Below are 19,802 nucleotides of genomic sequence, written 5' to 3'. Positions count from 1 at the left end.
TCCACTGTCAGATTTTTCTACTTATTTCATGTGAAAATCTGCTTGAAAGAAGTAAAAAGTGTCTAAAAACAAGCTGCTTTTTATGTGATGAGTCTTATTTTAAGTATAATGAGATTTGTTTTGACTAGAAATAAGACAAATGTTCTTGGTAAGAGTTTGAGTTTTTGCAGTGTACAAGGGGGTGGAAGATTCCTGGTGGTGTGATTTTTTCCCACGGCCCCTGAAGGCAGCAGCAGCAGCACGCGGCCGGTTGGGTCGGTCAGCGCGCGCCGCATCCGTTGGTTCAGTTGAGTCAGTGGCAGTGCGCGCGCGGCGGAGCCAAGGAGCCATGTAAAGATGGCGGAGCTGCAGATGCTGCTGGAGGAGGAGATCCCCGCGGGGAGGAGGGCGCTGCTGGACAGCTTCACCAACCTGGAGAGAGTGGCCGAGTACTGCGAGAACAACTATGTCCAGGTAGGTACGAGATCCGGTTCAAGTCCGGTTCAGGTCCGGTTCGGTCCGGTTTGGTCCGGTTCAGGTGTGTTCAGACTCAGAGCGACCAGTGATGGAATGAGGACCGGAGCTCCGCAGCTCACACCGACTCCTCTGGAGAGTTCACACCGAGGAAGGTGACGCTGGTTCGGCTGCAGAGGGAGCAGCACACCGCTCTCCTCCTCCGGTTCTCCTCCTCCGGTCCACTGCAAAAACTCAAACTCTTACCAAGAACATTTGTCTTATTTCTAGTCGAAACAATCTGATTCTACTTAAAATAAGACTCATCACATCAAAAGCAGCTTATTTTTAGACACTTTTTGCATATTTTCACTTGAAATAAGTAGAAAATCTGACAGTGGAGCAAGTTTTTCTTTCTGATTACAAGCACAAAAAAAACTTGCTTTCACTGGCAGATTTTTCTACTTATTTCAAGTGAAAATTTGTTTGAAACAAGTGAAAATTATCTAAAAACAAGTTCATTTTAGGTGATGAGTCTTATTTAAAGTGGAAAGAGATTAGTTTTGACTAGAAATGAGACAAATATTCTTGGAAAGATTTTTAGTTTTTGCAGTGTTCAGCTTTTGTACCGCGGGGAAACTGTCGGTCTGATCCAGTTATTGAGTTATTAAAGTTGGTCTGACACTTAATGAAGTCTGAGTTGTTTGATGGCTTCGGGGTTCTTCGTTAAAGGGATAGTTCAATGTTTTGTCTAATTGGCCCATCACCATAATCCCTATAGTCATAGCAGTAGGTTCGTTACCTTTAATTGTCGGTGCAAGCTATTTTTAGAACGGCGGAGCAGAGCCGTGAGCTGCTCAGAGCTACGCTGTATACGGAGGCTCATTATGGGATTTCTTGGTTTCCCTCATCAAACTCATCAAATACACAATCCAACAACTCCACAACGCTCTGGTGGACAAGTTGTGAGCTGCACATTCACCACGCTATGAGATAATAACACAACGTTACCACACAGAGTTGTTTTAGAGGGAAATACAGAGACTGCTTGATGAAAAACTGTCCCTGAAGGCAACGCACATCAGTTGGTTTTGCATGAATTTCCCTCTAAAACAACTCTGTGTGGTAACGTTGTGTTATTATCTCATAGCGTGGTGAATGTACAACTGAAAGTTTGGTCATTTAATTGATAAACTGAATTTTCCGACAGTTTTCGGTGACGGTGAACTCAACATCTGGACATGAACAGTGAGTTATTGAAGTGAATGATGAGTGTAGGTCAGTGAACAGCAGAGATACTGATCGACAGAGTGATTGATAATAAACTCAAACACAACCATCAGAACCATCATGTCATCAGACTGAAGGAGTGATGGAGCTGCTCCTCCTCCTCCTCCTCCTCCTCCTCTCAGATGGTTGATGATGTTACGTAACCAGAGCAGCTGATCTGATCCTGTTTCATGGTCTAAATGTTTGGATGATGTTGGTGTCAGTGATGAACTCATCCAGATGTTTGTCGTTACACTGTCACTGCTAATAACAACTGATCAGCTCATCTGTTATTAGCTGAGTTATTAACACAGGAACAGTCACAGCAGTAGACAACTTTATTGTCACTGGGAGCAGACAACAGACAAACACAGCTGAATATAACAACATGAAGATGGATAGATGTAAACGTAGTATATACGTGGATAAGAAAAGTGTTCGTGACTGTTTGATCATCAGCAGTGTTTTAGATAGGGCTGACCCGATTATCATATTTTGATAATCGAAGCTTCGCGGACATAAAATTGATTTTAATCGAAGCTTCGGCGGCTGGCGGGGTGCGCGACCGTAACGTCTGACAAACAAACACTGCATGTCTCCAAAATCAGGCAGGTTTCCAGGATGCCAAGTCGCCTACTCATTTTAATGTAACAATTGCCGATGAGAACCACTGTCAAAAACGGAAAAAGGAGGAAAAAAAAAATCGATCACAGACTTTCATGATCGATTACCATGGCAACGAACGAAGCTTCGAAGCTTCGAATTTTTTGGGTCAGCCCTAGTTTTAGATGTTAAAAACCCTCTGACTTCCTGGATCAGGCTTTAAGCCCCGCCCACCGCCACCTGCTGGCGCCAGAGAGATCAAGATGGAGGTCAGAGGAGGAGACCAGAACCTGAACCAGAACCAGACCTAGAGAGTAGAGGATCATGTTAGCATCCTTTAGTTAGCGCCTGTTCAAACTCTGCAAGAAGAAAGAAACACAGTTGGTTCTGACATTTCATACTTAAGGTCACGCACGTTTAGGGCATTCCTGTGGGAATCTAACTGTAACCATGACAACAACAAGAATGGCGGAGATTTTTTTTCGTTGATTGAGGAGGAAGTGGAGGATTTACTGATATTGTGCGTGATTGTGGAGGAGATGGAAAGAAAGAGGCAACAGAGGTGGCATGTCCGACCTCTCAACCTCGTAAAATTTGGAATATAAGTCGCACTGGCGTATAAATCACAGTCTCCAACTGGGAAAACAAGCTTTTCTGTTGCTATTTGTTAATAAAAACAAGTTATTCCATAAGTCCACAATGTGAAGTTTCTGTGCTGCAGTTTGTCTCTTTCTTTTTATTTTAAATTTAGATGATCGCGGGCTCATTTGACCACTGTCAATGCATCATGGTGCGTTGACACCTGAACCTCCAACTGGTCAAGCCTTGGTCTACAACCCACACCCAACTTTTTAGATGGAAAAAAGGGGGGGAAAGTGTGACTTATTGCGGTATATAATATTTCCACATTAACCCCGCCCACTTTCACATTCTGGCCAATCACACAATAGTTGTCGGACACCATACGAGACAAAAGGTTCTGCTCAGCTGATAACAATGACGTCATTCTGTTCTGGGAGAGAGAACAGATTTAATTCTTCTTGCAGACTGAGACCAGGCGTCTAGAGCGGTTAGCACGGTTATGAATATTGACATGTTTCCCGACAGGTTTAAAGGGATAGTTCAACATTTTGGCAAATAATTTGGTAATAACAGAACGTTACCACACAGAGTTGTTTTAGAGGGAAATTCATGCAAAACCGCTGATGCGCGTTGCCTTCAGGGACAGTTTTTCATCAACAGTCTCTGTATTTCCCTCTAAATCAACTCTGTGTGGTAACGTTGTGTTATTATCTCATAGTGTGGTGAATGTGCCGCTCACAACTTGTCCACCAGAGCGTTGTGGAGTTGTTGGATTGTGTATTTGATGAGTTTGATGAGGGAAACCAATTAAGAAATCCCATAATGAGCCTCCGTAGCGTAGCTCTGAGCAGCTCACGGCTCTGCTCCGCCGTTCTAAAAACAGCTTGCACCGACAATTAAAGGTAACGAACCTACTGCTATGACTATAGGGATTATGGTGATGGGCCAATTTGCCAAAATGTTGAACTATCCCTTTAAGGCTGAAGTGATTGATCATAGAAACACTGATAAATGATCCTGATCAATACTGAACTGAAGCCTCCGTGAGTGTGAAACGTTGTTGTTGTGTGATCGTCTATTTTAGACGCTGAGTCCAGGTGGTCTGATATAACACCACCCACACCTCCAGCAGCCTCCGCCTCACACTGCTGCCAACGCACACACACACACACACACACACACTTACAGCTCTGCCTCCATTAGTCAACATTCATTTTTCATAAAACACAACTTGGGATTTGAGCTTTTGTGCTTTTTCTCCACTGAGTTCCTCTGACTGGCTGCACACCGAGCATGTGCAGACCCACACACACACTCACACACACACACTCACACACACATACATACACACACACACACTCTCACACACACACACACACCCCCGGTCCCGTCCCACTCGGTTCCTCTGGGTCGTCACAGCTGGGACCAGTTAGCCGTCGTAATGTAACTCGACCTCCTGCTGCTCATTGGAAACACATGGTACCACTGCAGGAGGCTGTGTGTGTGTGTGTGTGTGTGTGTGTGTGTGTGTGTGTGTGTGTGTGTGTGTGTGTGTGTGTGTGTGTGTGTGTGTGTGTGTGTGTGTGTGTGTGTGTGTGTGTGTGTGTGTGTGGAGCTGGGAACCATGGCGATTGGTTTTCCAGTTGAAGGAGTTTTGCGCCTCCTCCACCTTCCCAGCCGGAGCCAGGAACAGATCCCTGTGTGGGCGAAGCGCTCGGAAAGACGACGGTTAGCGATCAGCTGATCACGTGTTCACGCCGACATCATGTCACATTCCTCTGCTGCTGTGTGTGTGTGTGTGTGTGTGTGTGTGTGTGTGTGTGTGTGTGTGTGTGTGTGTGTGTGTGTGTGTGTGTGTGTGTGTGTGTCTGAGCAGCTGAAACACTGGAGCTCCTCAGCAGAGATAAAGATCAGTTCATTCACAAAGGTCCAGAACACGACTGACTGTAGTTTTTCATGTTGTGTTTTGTCTCTGTGGTTTTGTTGTTGTTGTAGTTTACAGCAGTAGAGTTGTGTGTCTGTGTGTGTCTGTGTGTTGTTGTGTTGTAGTGCACTCAGACTGTGAGTCCTGGTCCAGGATGTAAACAACAGATGAACTCCACAGGACACGGTGACGTCCAGGTGGACAGGTCCAACGTCCCACTGAGACACTGAGACCACGGCTGTGCGATACTGCAAAACTTGGTATCGATCCAATACCAAGTAAATACAGGCCCAGTATTGCCGATGCCGATACCAATACCGATACTTTTTACTACTACCATCTAGGCCTGGAACGATAATCAATAAATCAATTAATCGCACGATAAATGAAAATGAACTCGATAGTTTTTCCGGCCTCGATAAATCGCCATGTGCGCACGTATTTGTTTTGGTCTCTGGCCTCCAACCAGGCTGGATGACTGGAGGCTTCACTCTGTGCATCGGTCTCAGCACCTGGGCCGTTTGTTCTGCAGAATGAAAGGAGTGAACCCTCTTCTCAGTCATCCAGGATCTTTGTTTCCCAGAATGCATTTCGGCAACCGGCAGCGCTAGCTGTAAAGCTAAGCAGCCAAAATCTATTAATTCTTGCTGCCGCGCTGTTAACACGTCACTTTTTAAAGTTTTAATATTTTTTCATGCCAGAAAGTCACAGTTTAGATCCCCAGTCTGTGGTCAGTTTATCCACATATCGCCTGTTAGGAGATTTCCTCCGACGTTTTGGAGCTAATGTGGTAGCAGCGAGCAGGAGGAGCGGGGCTTCCCACAGTCTGCAGCATGGATGTATTATGGTCTGCAGCAGCTCACGGGCCGGTCAACCTCCGTCATTGGGGGAGAAAACTTATCAGCATGTTTTTAGAGGTTTACCTCCGGCTGGTTTAATAGGTTTTAGGAGATAAATGCTAGTCTCATTGATGAAATCTTACATCTGTGGAAGTCACATTAGTTTGTTTGAATGAAAAGTGCAGCTTCAGGTGTGTAACGTTATTGGACAGAAGAGCTGCACTGCACTGTTTATTATTTTTTGTTTATTTTATTTATTTAGGATAGTAGCTATATAAGTTCTTGTCATTCCAATTACAATGGTTAAAAAAAAACTCATGAGAAATAAAAGTTTATCGCATTTAAAAGGGTCTACTTGCATTATTATGAAATATTATTATTATATTAGTGGTTAATTTGTTCTAAAAAAAATGTGTCAATAATATCGTTTATCGTCAATAATTTCTGGGACAATATATCGTCCAGCAAAATGTATTATCGTCCCAGGCCTACTACCATCTCTATATCTTTTTGTAGGTAGCATATCTATTTTTCAGTTCCAGTGAAATAATTTAGTTTTATTTCAACTGGCTGAATATATTCCCTATGTGACTGTCTGAATAGTCTATTATTAATCAGTCTGCTAAATTACTGTGATGACCAATTACACTGAAAAATAACATTAGCCTCTGCAAGGGCCACAATGTTGAACCGTTTGAGTTCATGTGAATCGATTCTCGGTACTTCAGTGGGAGTTCAGGTCGATACCAGTGAAAGTACCGAATTCAGTTCCCGACCTGAGACGCGGTCAGAGAGGGAAACTGAACCAAACGCAGCGTGGTGATGTGAATGATTGACTGATTGATCTATGAATCTGTGTATTGATAATGTGTGCATGTGAATCTGAACCAATCATCTGATCAGTAATGATACAGTTCTGATTAATGATGAATGTTTAAGAGTCTTAAACTGAGATTTAACACATAGAGGGACGCGTCCTTGTAGGGTAAAAGCTGCTGGTGGCCGTTGGTACAAACAGACCTGTGTGTGTGTGTGTGTGTGTGTGTGTGTGTGTGTGTGTGTGTGTGTGTGTGTGTGTGTGTGTGTGTGTGTGTGTGTGTGTGTGTGTGTGTGTGTGTGTGTGTGTGTGTGTGTGTGTTGGAGCTGGTTCAAAGCAAAGAGTGGCACTTAGACAGAGTTATGAGGTGTGACTCAGTCTAACACACACACACTGACTCTGGTCTGTCACACACTTGTACACATGGTCGCTAACAAGAGACCGCGTGACTGACAGGTCTGTGATTAGTACACACACACACACACACACACACACACACACACACACACACACACACACACACAGTGATAGAGTACAGTGTTGATCTGACTCCAACATGATTAATTCTCTGTGTTCTTGTGATCGATTCAATAGGTGAAGTGACGTCTTCATTTTGTCCAACAAACCTCAAATAGCATCAAATATATAAAATATATAAGAAGTATATATTAGAGGTGTACCCGAACCCAAATACGGTATTCGGAAGCACACGAATAATGCTTTGATCCCGAATAGTTTTGCTGCCCGAAAGTTTCTCCTCATTATTCAGGAGCTTTTTTCTAAAGAAAAAGAAAAGTTTGGATCAGCAACAGCAACATAACCAGATGATTCTGGTTCACACTCCAACACAGTAGGTGGCGCTAATGCACCTTAACGTTGGTGCGCCACCATAGAAACACAACACGAGTAGTAGGGCTGGGACGATATGCTTTTCTCCCGATTCGATTCTTCTACGATTTTTTGGATGGCGATTCAATTTAAATTGCGATTCTACGATATTGCCGATTCTCTCGATCTTTAGTCTTTAGCATTTTTAACATTTATCTGCACACACATACTGTAGGAGCCTATAAATTAACATACTCCATTACAAAGTGAACTTAAACCCTTTTCAAAACCTGGACTCTCCCTATGTAAAAAAAGGTGAACAAATGCACATTGCACAATATTTAAAAAAAAAAGAAAAGAAAAAAAAATCAATTTTTGAAAAAAAAAATCGTCAAAAAAGATATTGTGATATTTATGTGAATCGATTTTTTCTCCCATCCCTAACGAGTAGAGCGCCAAACACCAGCAGGCAGCACTGAGTCACCCTGTTTCATTGGTGTCTAGTTCACGTTAGGGTTGCTAAGAAACAGCAACTCCCAGCATGCATTGCATCACAGTAGACAGGAAGTGCTCACCGATACTTCCAGGGTCACCGTCCGTTCAACAACTTAGCATTTTTCTCATAGACAACAATGGGAAAAGAAGCTATAGCGGCTATAAAACGGTGGATAATTGTTTTTGAGGGTCACAACCCCCGCAAAACGACTTGTTTCTCTACCAGAATTTGATCCATTCAGTCCGATTACGCTTGCAAGGTCTAGAAGAGCCGCACGATTCAATTATTTTATTCCCGTTCTAGTTAGCCCAGAGCTAAAGCGGAAGTTAGCCGGCTAGCTCGGCGTAGCACTAGCTCGGCTGAAGTCAGTGCGCCCACTTCCGGTTTCTTCCCCAATACGAATACGAATACGACATTTTTTTAAGAAACCCAAATCCGAATACAAATAGCACTGGCTGTACACCCCTAATATATATATATATAAATTATTATTGATTATTAATATTAAAGATAAAAGACGTGTTTTCAGTGGTTTGTGTTTGAACAGGAGAGAAATGAACATCAGTTATTTTACAGTCGGTTCATCAGAAAACAGGTCAGAGGAATCAGAGCGTGTGTGTGTGTGTGTGTGTGTGAGATCATGTAGATCTGATGTGATTCATGTACATGAAGCTCATACATTTAGTCTGAATTAGGAGAAAACAGCAGTGTGTGTGTGTGTGTGTTGTGTCCTGTCCTCAGGCCAGAGGAGCTCTAACCCTCCAACTAGGTCACTGCTACAGAACATCAGATGGCTGATGGGAGGAGGAGGAGGAGGAGGAGGAGAGATGAAGATGAAACAGAGAAGATTTCACGTCTTCAACACATTTCTGTCTCTGATTTATGTAAACTCTGATTATTGATTTTGATCATTAAAGCCTCTGGAAACCCAAATCCACCAAAGCCTCCTAACCATGTATTTTAGGGTCTTATGCCTACATATTATTAAACATGTAAAAAATAATTAGAAAAAAGTTTCCATCCAAATTGAAAATATTTGTCTTTTAAGGTTTTGTACAGTAGGTTTGAATTGGGCGGAGTTATCTCTGGGATTTATCACGCAATAAATCCTACCCACTCATAAATCGCCACGTCAGTTCTCTCATCCAGCCCCCCAGTGGCGGCGAACAAAACTGTTCTGCTAACAGTCGCTCCACCACTCCTCTCTAGTCCTCACAACCAGAGCCATGTCAACCAGTGTGGCGATTAGCTTTTAGCATCTATTAGCTTTCCAGCGCGACCTGCTGTGTCTGTCTGTCTGTCTGTCTGTCTGTGCCCACACAGCTCCTCACAACTCCTCTCTACATGCAGCCGTTTCTTTTGTGTGTGTGTGTGTGTGTGTGTGTGTGTGGGGGGGGGGGGGGGGGGGGGGGGTGTAAATCCGCGATCAGCATTTAGCCTTTATTAGCTTTCCAGCGCGACCTACCTTGTCTGTGTCTGTGTGTGCGCCCATAACTCCTCACAACTCCTCTCTACATACAGCCGGTTTTGTGGGGGGGTGAGGGGAGGGAGGGAGGGAGGGAGGGTGTGTGTAAATTGGCGATTAGCTTTTAGCATGTATTAGCTTTCCAGTGCGACCTGCCTTGTCTCTGTGTGTGTGTCAGTCAGCCCCTCCTGGCGCTCACACAGACCTGAGTGACGGTTAAAAGCTTCTTTTTTTTCTGTGAGACTACGACCAAAGACGGTTATGATGCTCCAAAACGAAGCTGGTAGACTAGTTAGCTGCTAAATAGCATCAATCAATCGATGCACGTCCTCCGGTGAGGACTTTTTTTTTTTTTTAACGGTCGCCATTGACGTGTTGCTATGACAATGGAGCTGTCAATCATAGCGTTATCTGCCACGCCCACACTGTCCTGACCAGTGGCCCCAATAGTGCCTCAATAGCAAAATGAGCTGTTTTTAAACAAGGTTTTCTAATAGTTATGAATAGTTATTGTCACTCAGACTTTTGTGGATGCTTAATGAGGCACTTGACTTTGATATAATATAAGCATTTTTACTATATATAGTCAGGTTTCCATAGGCTTTAAAGGATAATTACCGGTTTTTTTTTTTACAACCTTATTTCTAGCATAAAATCCGATCATTTCCTCCCCCAGATAACTTTGGTGTCATTACGAGTCGTTGTGATGAAATGAGCTCCAGCCGAGAGCCGCGTATATCCGTATAATGGAGTCTACAGGGCAGCAGAATGCAGCCTCTAAATAACACATTATCTGCAGAGAAACTCCTTCATTTCACCAATATTTAGTTCTGATAGGCTAGTGCTATTCCCCTCTGAGTCCGGGGTTAGCTGTTATCAACATCCGGGGTCTGTAGGTTGACCTACTGACCTCTGACCTGGATGATGTCATCTCTGAGCGCTGCGCGGCGCGGCTTGTTGCTAATGCTAATGCTACGGTTCGTATCTGCGTGTTTCCGACTTGTCAGAACAAAATGAGCAGCTGGATGAAGTTCAGCTTCCACAGGCTTCCTCTCCTCAACCTGGACTCACTAAAGCTCCGGCTAGTTGAGATAAAAATGGACCCGAATGCCGAAGCGGAATGATTATTATCAGAATGAGCCGCGCAAAGGGGAATAGCACTAGCGTATGACAAAATATTGGTGAAATTAAAGGGATACGCCAGCATTTTGTGTGTCTTGCCTCACTTCCGAGTCCATGACCAGCAGATAGACACCATCCTTTCGACTGTGCGTGCAGTAACAATTGAGATAGAGCCGTATCGCCGTAATTAGCTTAGCTCAAACGCTGGAAGTGTATGGGTAGTGTTAGCCTGCCTCCTACCCGAGTCGAAACTCTGTAAATATCACTTTATCCACATTTCAAACATGTTTAGGCGAGAAAGTAGCCGTTTAGATCAGCAGTGTGTCGTTAATTTGTCTAAATACCAGCTGTTTACAATTTTGTTTGGACGAATTCGGCGCTACTCGAGCTAGCCGTTGTGACCAACGCACTTCCAGTTACTTTCACAAAATAAAACACCTGTTTCCCTTTACATACAGAAAACCATGACGATAGAATTTGTGCTTTTACTTTGAAATAGGAAGCTAACCTACCCTCGATGTAGCTAGCTTGAACCAAAATAAAGCGTCTTTGCTTGAACCCTCCGTTTTGACCGATCTCGTCCCGTTAGCGGCATTTGACCGCTCAAGATGCCTTACCGGAGAGTTTTGTCAGCTCTGAGACGAAGATCGGCCCGCCGGTTTCCGTTTAGAGTTGCTGAAGAGTTTCTCTGATGACTTTAGGTGGAGGCAGGCTAACACTACCTATACACTTCCAGTGTTTGAGCTAAGCTAATTAGCGACTTTAGGTGGAGGCAGGCTAACACTACCCATACACTTCCAGTGTTTGAGCTAAGCTAATTAGCGACTTTAGGTGGAGGCAGGCTAACACTACCCATAGACTTCCAGCGTTTGAGCTAAGCTAATTAGCGACTTTAGGTGGAGGCAGGCTAACACTACCCATACACTTCCAGCGTTTGAGCTAAGCTAATTAGCAACTTTAGGTGGAGGCAGGCTAACACTACCTATACACTTCCAGTGTTTGAGCTAAGCTAATTAGAGACTTTAGGTGGAGGCAGGCTAACACTACCCATACACTTCCAGTGTTTGAGCTAAGCTAATTAGCGACTTTAGGTGGAGGCAGGCTAACACTATCTATACACTTCCAGCGTTTGAGCTAAGCTAATTAGCAACTTTAGGTGGAGGCAGGCTAACACTACTACACTTCCAGTGTGAGCTAAGCTAATTACAGGCGATACGGCTCTATCTCCCTTGTTACTGCACGCACAGTCGAAAGGATGGTGTCTATCTGCTGGTCATGGACTCGGGAGTGAGGCAAGACACGAAAAAAAAAAAAGGTTGGCGTATCCCTTTAACGAGTTCCTCTGCAGATAATGTGTTATTTAGAGGCTGCATTCTGCTGCCCTGTAGACTCCATTATACGGATACGCGGCTCTCGGCTGGAGCTCATTTCATCACAACGACTTGTAATGACACCAAAGTTATCTGGGGGAGGAAATGATCGGATTTTATGCTAGAAATAAGGTCCAGATCGTAAAAAATGGTAATTATCCTTTATAGCCGATCTGTTCAGTGACCGATGGAGAATCAGATATTAGAAATAATCAAATGTAAAGCAGAGAGAGTCACAGAGTCTCAGTCTCTCCTCCGGCCAATCAGAATCAAGTCTTTCCTCCAGCATTTACACAGTGTAATCAATACAGAGTCCAGTGTGTGTGTTTCTGAATGTGTATGTGTGTTTGTGTGTGTGTGTTAGGGACACACATGGGTGTCAGTGTGTTTCTTGTCAACCTCGGGCATGAATGAGTTTTACACTGACCTACATCATGCTTCAGCAAACACACACACACACACACACACACATACTCTTGCTGTATTATGTACACGTTCAGTACAGATGCAAACACACAGCGGAATACATTTACATACATGGTTACACACACACACACACACACCACTTTGTCTTACTATGTTTGTGTGGTCCCATCGCTGACTGACACAATTTCTATGATTTGTGCTGAAGCGTCACATTCAGCATTTTGAAGACAGAGGGACTGTGTGTGTGTGTGTGTGTGTGTGTGTGTGTGTGTGTGTGTGTGTGTGTGTGTGTGTGTGTGTGTGTGTGTGTGTGTGTGTGTGTGTGTGTGTGTGTGTGTGTGTGTGTGTGTGTGTGTGTGTATGCTCAGTTCAATGAACAAACAGATGTAATGTCGACCTGTGATTGACCTCTGGTGGAGAAACACACACACACACACACACACACACACACACACACACACACACACTGTACAATATAAACACAAAGAGTCCATTACAACTCTTCCTCTCTCTCTGTTCTGTCTCTCTGGTCCCAGAGGATTGTGGGTAATCGCTTGTTCCAGTTGTTCAGAGGTAATCTGATCGGATTTTGGATAATGAATCGGATCAAATCTTGAAAACGTGTTGTTTCAAAACCAAAAACGGATTCTGAGATCGGATCGGATCACGTGATCCAGTCTCTGTTTTAATCTGGATCAAACCCTTGATCAGTTTGTGTTGTTCAAAACTTTTTAGCAGGATCGGGAAAACTTTGATCCAGAAAAACAGGATTATTCTGATCCCAGCAGCTTGGTGGATTCAGGAACAAAATTAGATTTAAATTATATTCAAACTGGTCAAATAAACAATATTTATAATGTAGTATTTAAACATTTATTTATTTATATTTTGCACCTAATTTTAAACCACAACAGTGATTAGTAAATAATGTTAACTTTTGAATATTCTACAACTGAAAAACTTTTCCCCAAACTGAATTTAATGAAATTTGAAGTTTGAATTTTCAAATTTGAAGTTTGAATTTGAAACACATGGGGAAATATTCACAATTTCACTAATGTAGGCCTACTGTATATTTGCTTTTATCTTATTTTACCAGCCCAACCAGATGGGGTCTGGCTGTTTAAAAGACATTGAAGAAACAACAAAGAGCACAGAAAACAACACATACACTCTGTTTTAAAATAAACCAATCAGCCTTCAGCGTGATGCACAGTCCCATCTAGAGCACTCAGTATCTGGATTTGGTCATCTTGAAAAGTTTGGATCTGGATCAGACTGATCAGTCCTACTTTGCTTTGAACAACTGGGATAAAATTAAGACGGATTATGTGATCCTGGATAGGAAAAAAAGGGATTTCAAAATCCGGATAATATTTATCCAGAATTCCAGATTACACCTTTTGAACAACTGGGCCCGGTGTGTGTATTTGAACCGGATGAACCTGCTGAGTTCTGGTTATGACCGGTGTCTCTGTGTTCAGTCCACAGACAAGGAGCGAGCTCTGGAGGAGACCAAGAGCTACACCACCCAGTCTCTGGCCAGCGTGGCGTACCTCATCAACACGCTGGCCAACAACGTGCTGCAGATGTTGGACATCCAGGCGTCACAGCTGCGCCGCATGGAGAGTTCAGTCAACCACATCTCACAGGTCGGTCACAGAGAAACCATCAACATCCAACACACTCAACACCTTCTCATCACCATAATCCCTATAGTCATAGCAGTAGGCTCGTTACCTTTAATTGTCGGTGCAAGCTATTTTTAGAACGGTGGAGCAGAGCCATGAGCTGCTCAGAGCTACGCTACGGAGGAGGCTCATGGGATTTCTTGGTTTCCCTCATCAAATTCATCAAATACACAATCCAACAACTCCACAACACTCTGGTGGACAAGTTGTGAGCTGCACATTCACCACGCTATGAGATAATAACACAACGTTACCACACAGAGTTGTTTTAGAGGGAAATACAGAGACTGTTGATGAAAAACTGTCCCTGAAGGCAACGCGCATCAGCGGTTTTGCATGAATTTCCCTCTAAAACAACTCTGTCTGGTAACGTTGTGTTATTATCTCATAGCGTGGTGAATGTGCAGGTCACAACTTGTCCACCAGAGTGTTGTGGAGTTGTTGGATTGTGTATTTGATGAGTTTGATGAGGGAAACCAAGAAATCCCATAATGAGCCTCCGTAGCGTAGCTCTGAGCAGCTCACGGCTCTGCTCCGCCGTTCTAAAAACAGCTTGCACCGACAATTAAAGGTAACGACCCTACTGCTATGACTATAGGGATTATGGCGATGGGGCCAATTTGCAGAAAATGTTGAACTATCCCTTTTTAAAGTCACATTTTCAGTGTTAAACAAAATGTGATCACACTTACATGAAGTAACAGTGTGAGAAGACACCTTAGTTGGACCACATGCAGCCTCCACCTCTCAACCTCTGTAGTTACCATGGTAACACGGAGAGAGGTGTGTCCAGACACAGGTGAAACATCAGCAGAGTCAGACGTCACACACACCATTTAGATTCAGTGTGAGGAGACTGAGCCATCTGTGTGTGTGTGTGTGTGTGTGTGTGTGTGTGTGTGTGTGTGTGTGTGTGTGTGTGTGTGTGTGTGTGTGTGTGTGTGTGTGTGTGTGTGTGTGTGTGTGTGTGTGTGTGTGTGTGTGTGTGAGATCACAGTCTCACACACACTCCTCACTCCGCTGCTGCAGCCACAGTTTTCATATTCACAGACAGTTTCCGAGGCCCTTGAACGCAGCGGCAGCTACAGTTGCTGCTGTGAATCATCAGTATCATCAGTAGGACGAACGACGCAGTGCATGCTGGGATAACGAGCTGCCTGTGAGTGCACATCATAATTACCGCTGCGTGTTCACAGGGACACACACACTCACAGCTGCTGTGTGGGCGAACGCCTCACTGACACACTGTTTTATCCTCCAGTCATCAGACAACACACACACACACACACACACACACACACACACACACACACACACACACACACACACACTCAGGGTCTGTGTGGTGGATTTCAATGCGTCCGTAGCTGAAGCTCATCTCATTTAAACAGATGATCAGTTCAGATGTTTCAGCTCAAGTTTAACTTCTCTCCTGTGAAGGTCGTTAGTGATGATAAACGACACAACAGCAGTCAGATTAGTCGTCATAAAGATGGACGTCACCTGTGTGACTCCGCCCACAGGTGTCATCCTGGCAGCACCAGACTCCGCCCCCTTTCTACCAGCTAATCCAAACATGGACAAAGAGGAGGGGCCTGTGTGGAGCTGAGACCTCTGTTTTTAACTTCTAGTCTTTAGCATCTAGCCTCTAGTCTTTAACCTCTGGTCTTTAGCATCTGGTTTTTAGCCTTTAGCCTCTAGTCTTTAGCCTCTAGTCTTTAACCTCTAGTCTTTAACCTCTAGTCTTTAGCATCTGGTTTTTTGCCTTTAGCCTCTAGTCTTTAGCCTCTAGTCTTTAGTTTCTAGTCTTTAGCCTCTAGTCTTTAGTCTTTAACCTCTAGTCTTTAGCCTCTAGTCTTCAGTCTTTAACCTCTAGTTTTAGCCTCTAGTCTTTAGTTTTTAGTCTTTAACCTTCAGCCTCTAGTCTTTAGTCTTTAACCTCTAGTCTTTAGCGTCTAGTCTGTAGCCTCTAGCCTATAGCCTCGAGTCTGTAACCTCTGGTCTGTAGCCTCTAGTCTGTAGCCTCTAGTCTGTAGCCTCTAGTCTTTAGCCTCTAGTCTGTAACCTCTGGTCTGTAGCCTCTAGTCTGTAGCCTCTAGTCTTTAGTCTTTAGCCTCTAGTCTGTAACCTCTGGTCTGTAGCCTCTAGTCTTTAGTCTTTAGCCTCTAGTCTGTAACCTCTGGTCTGTAGCCTCTAGTCTTTAGCCTCTAGCCTCTAGTCTGTAACCTCTGGTCTGTAGCCTCTAGTCTTTAGCCTCTAGCCTCTAGTCTGTAACCTCTAGTCTTTAGCCTCTAGCCTGTAGCCTCTAGTCTTTAGCCTATAGTCTGTAACCTCTAGTCTTTAGCCTCTAGTCTGTAGCCTCTAGTCTTTAGCCTCTAGTCTGTAACCTCTAGTCTTTAGCCTCTAGCCTTTAGCCTCTAGTCTGTAACCTCTAGTCTTTAGCCTCTAGCCTGTAGCCTCTAGTCTTTAGCCTCTAGTCTGTAACCTCTAGTCTTTAGCCTCTAGCCTTTAGCCTCTAGTCTGTAACCTCTAGTCTTTAACCTCTAGTCTTTATCCTCTAGTCTTTCACCTCTAGCCTTTAGCCTTTAGCCTCTAGCCTTTAGCCTCTAGTCTGTAACCTCTAGTCTTTAGCCTCTAGCCTGTAGCCTCTAGTCTTTAGCCTCTAGTCTGTAACCTCTAGTCTTTAGCCTCTAGCCTTTAGCCTCTAGTCTGTAACCTCTAGTCTTTAACCTCTAGTCTTTAGCCTCTAGTCTGTAGCCTCTAGCCTTTAGCCTTTAGCCTCGAGTCTGTAGCCGCTAGTCTGTAGCCTCTAGTCTGTAACCTCTGGTCTGTCGCCTCTAGTCTTTAGCCTTTAGCCTCTAGTCTGTAACCTCTGGTCTGTAGCCTCTAGTCTTTAGCCTTTAGCCTCTAGTCTGTAACCTCTAATCTTTAGCCTCTAGCCTGTAGCCTCTAGTCTTTAGCCTCTAGTTTTTAGCCTCTAGTTTTAAGCCTCTAGCCTTTAGCCTCTAGTCTTTAGCCTCTAGTCTGTAACCTCTAGTCTTTAGCCTCTAGCCTGTAGCCTCTAGTCCTTAGCCTCTAGTCTGAAACCTCTAGTCTTTAGCCTCTAGCCTTTAGCCTCTAGTCTGTAACCTCTAGCCTTTAGCCTCTAGTCTGTAACCTCTAGTCTTTAGCCTCTAGCCTGTAGCCTCTAGCCTTTAGCCTCTAGTCTGTAACCTCTAGTCTTTAGCCTCTAGCCTTTAGCCTCTAGTCTGTAACCTCTAGTCTTTAGCCTCTAGCCTGTAGCCTCTAGTCTTTAGCCTATAGTCTGTAACCTCTAGTCTTTAGCCTCTAGTCTGTAGCCTCTAGTCTTTAGCCTCTAGTCTGTAACCTCTAGTCTTTAGCCTCTAGCCTTTAGCCTCTAGTCTGTAACCTCTAGTCTTTAGCCTCTAGCCTGTAGCCTCTAGTCTTTAGCCTCTAGTCTGTAACCTCTAGTCTTTAGCCTCTAGCCTTTAGCCTCTAGTCTTTAACCTCTAGTCTTTATCCTCTAGTCTTTCACCTCTAGCCTTTAGCCTCTAGCCTTTAGCCTCTAGTCTGTAACCTCTAGTCTTTAGCCTCTAGCCTGTAGCCTCTAGTCTTTAGCCTCTAGTCTGTAACCTCTAGTCTTTAGCCTCTAGCCTTTAGCCTCTAGTCTGTAACCTCTAGTCTTTAACCTCTAGTCTTTAGCCTCTAGTCTTTCACCTCTAGCCTTTAGCCTTTAGCCTCGAGTCTGTAGCCTCTAGTCTGTAGCCTCTAGTCTGTAACCTCTGGTCTGTCGCCTCTAGTCTTTAGTCTTTAGCCTCTAGCCTTTAGCCTCTAGTCTGTAACCTCTGGTCTGTAGCCTCTAGTCTTTAGCCTCTAGTCTGTAACCTCTAATCTTTAGCCTCTAGCCTGTAGCCTCTAGTCTTTAGCCTCTAGTTTTTAGCCTCTAGTTTTAAGCCTCTAGCCTTTAGCCTCTAGTCTTTAGCCTCTAGTCTGTAACCTCTAGTCTTTAGCCTCTAGCCTGTAGCCTCTAGTCTTTAACCTCTGGTCTTTAGCATCTGGTTTTTAGCCTTTAGCCTCTAGTCTTTAGCCTCTAGTCTTTAACCTATAGTCTTTAGCCTCTAGTCTTTAGCCTATAGTCTTTAGCCTCTAGTCTTTAGTTTCTAGTCTTTAGCCTCTAGTCTTTAGTCTTTAACCTCTAGTCTTTAGCCTCTAGTCTTCAGTCTTTAACCTCTAGTTTTAGCCTCTAGTCTTTAGTTTTTAGTCTTTAACCTTCAGCCTCTAGTCTTTAGTCTTTAACCTCTAGTCTTTAGCGTCTAGTCTGTAGCCTCTAGCCTTTAGCCTCGAGTCTGTAACCTCTGGTCTGTAGCCTCTAGTCTTTAGTCTTTAGCCTCTAGTCTGTAACCTCTGGTCTGTAGCCTCTAGTCTTTAGTCTTTAGCCTCTAGTCTGTAACCTCTGGTCTGTAGCCTCTAGTCTTTAGTCTTTAGCCTCTAGTCTGTAACCTCTGGTCTGTAGCCTCTAGTCTTTAGCCTCTAGCCTCTAGTCTGTAACCTCTGGTCTGTAGCCTCTAGTCTTTAGCCTCTAGCCTCTAGTCTGTAACCTCTAGTCTTTAGCCTCTAGCCTGTAGCCTCTAGTCTTTAGCCTATAGTCTGTAACCTCTAGTCTTTAGCCTCTAGTCTGTAGCCTCTAGTCTTTAGCCTCTAGTCTGTAACCTCTAGTCTTTAGCCTCTAGCCTTTAGCCTCTAGTCTGTAACCTCTAGTCTTTAGCCTCTAGCCTGTAGCCTCTAGTCTTTAGCCTCTAGTCTGTAACCTCTAGTCTTTAGCCTCTAGCCTTTAGCCTCTAGTCTGTAACCTCTAGTCTTTAACCTCTAGTCTTTATCCTCTAGTCTTTCACCTCTAGCCTTTAGCCTTTAGCCTCTAGCCTTTAGCCTCTAGTCTGTAACCTCTAGTCTTTAGCCTCTAGCCTGTAGCCTCTAGTCTTTAGCCTCTAGTCTGTAACCTCTAGTCTTTAGCCTCTAGCCTTTAGCCTCTAGTCTGTAACCTCTAGTCTTTAACCTCTAGTCTTTAGCCTCTAGTCTTTCACCTCTAGCCTTTAGCCTTTAGCCTCGAGTCTGTAGCCTCTAGTCTGTAGCCTCTAGTCTGTAACCTCTGGTCTGTCGCCTCTAGTCTTTAGTCTTTAGCCTTTAGCCTCTAGTCTGTAACCTCTGGTCTGTAGCCTCTAGTCTTTAGCCTTTAGCCTCTAGTCTGTAACCTCTAATCTTTAGCCTCTAGCCTGTAGCCTCTAGTCTTTAGCCTCTAGTTTTTAGCCTCTAGTTTTAAGCCTCTAGCCTTTAGCCTCTAGTCTTTAGCCTCTAGTCTGTAACCTCTAGTCTTTAGCCTCTAGCCTGTAGCCTCTAGTCTTTAGCCTCTAGTCTGAAACCTCTAGTCTTTAGCCTCTAGCCTTTAGCCTCTAGTCTGTAACCTCTAGCCTTTAGCCTCTAGTCTGTAACCTCTAGTCTTTAGCCTCTAGCCTGTAGCCTCTAGTCTTTAGCCTCTAGTCTGTAACCTCTAGTCTTTAGCCTCTAGCCTTTAGCCTCTAGTCTGTAACCTCTAGTCTTTAGCCTCTAGCCTTTAACCTCTAGTCTGTAACCTCTAGTCTTTAACCTCTAGTCTTTAGCCTCTAGTCTTTCACCTCTAGCCTTTAGCCTTTAGCCTCGAGTCTGTAGCCTCTAGTCTGTAACCTCTGGTCTGTCGCCTCTAGTCTTTAGTCTTTAGCCTCTAGCCTTTAGCCTTTAGTCTGTAACCTCTGGTCTGTAGCCTCTAGTCTTTAGCCTTTAGCCTCGAGTCTGTAGCCTCTAGCCTTTAGCCTCTAGTCTGTAACCTCTAGTCTTTAGCCTCTAGCCTGTAACCTCTAATCTTTAGCCTCTAGTCTGTAACCTCTAATCTTTAGCCTCTAGTCTG

The 19,802-nt window shown here is 44.1% G+C and overlaps 1 protein-coding gene across 22 annotated transcripts in view; it reads left to right on the top strand.

Moving 5' to 3' along the window:
- Window positions 1-325: 325 nt before the first annotated feature.
- LOC311004370 (abl interactor 2-like) overlaps window positions 326-19,802 on the top strand; it is a gene marked incomplete at both ends in the record, with an annotated part of 40,046 nt that continues 20,569 nt past the window's right edge. For 19 of the 22 annotated variants that reach the window (XM_083996414.1, XM_083996413.1, XM_083996412.1 and 16 more), the window contains 2 exons: window positions 326-453; window positions 13,658-13,825. In XM_083996414.1, coding sequence (XP_083852540.1) covers window positions 337-453; window positions 13,658-13,825 — 285 coding nt within the window. The remainder of the gene's footprint in view (window positions 454-13,657; window positions 13,826-19,802) is intronic. The other 3 variants (XM_083996407.1, XM_083996406.1, XM_083996404.1) reach the window with 1 other exon arrangement.

This window comes from Trachurus trachurus (genome assembly GCF_905171665.1).
Source record: "Trachurus trachurus genome assembly, chromosome: 21".
In the NCBI taxonomy this organism is placed as follows: Eukaryota; Metazoa; Chordata; class Actinopteri; order Carangiformes; family Carangidae; genus Trachurus; species Trachurus trachurus.
Note: the sequence above shows the minus strand (reverse complement) of the source record. Positions and strands in the feature narration are given on the sequence as shown.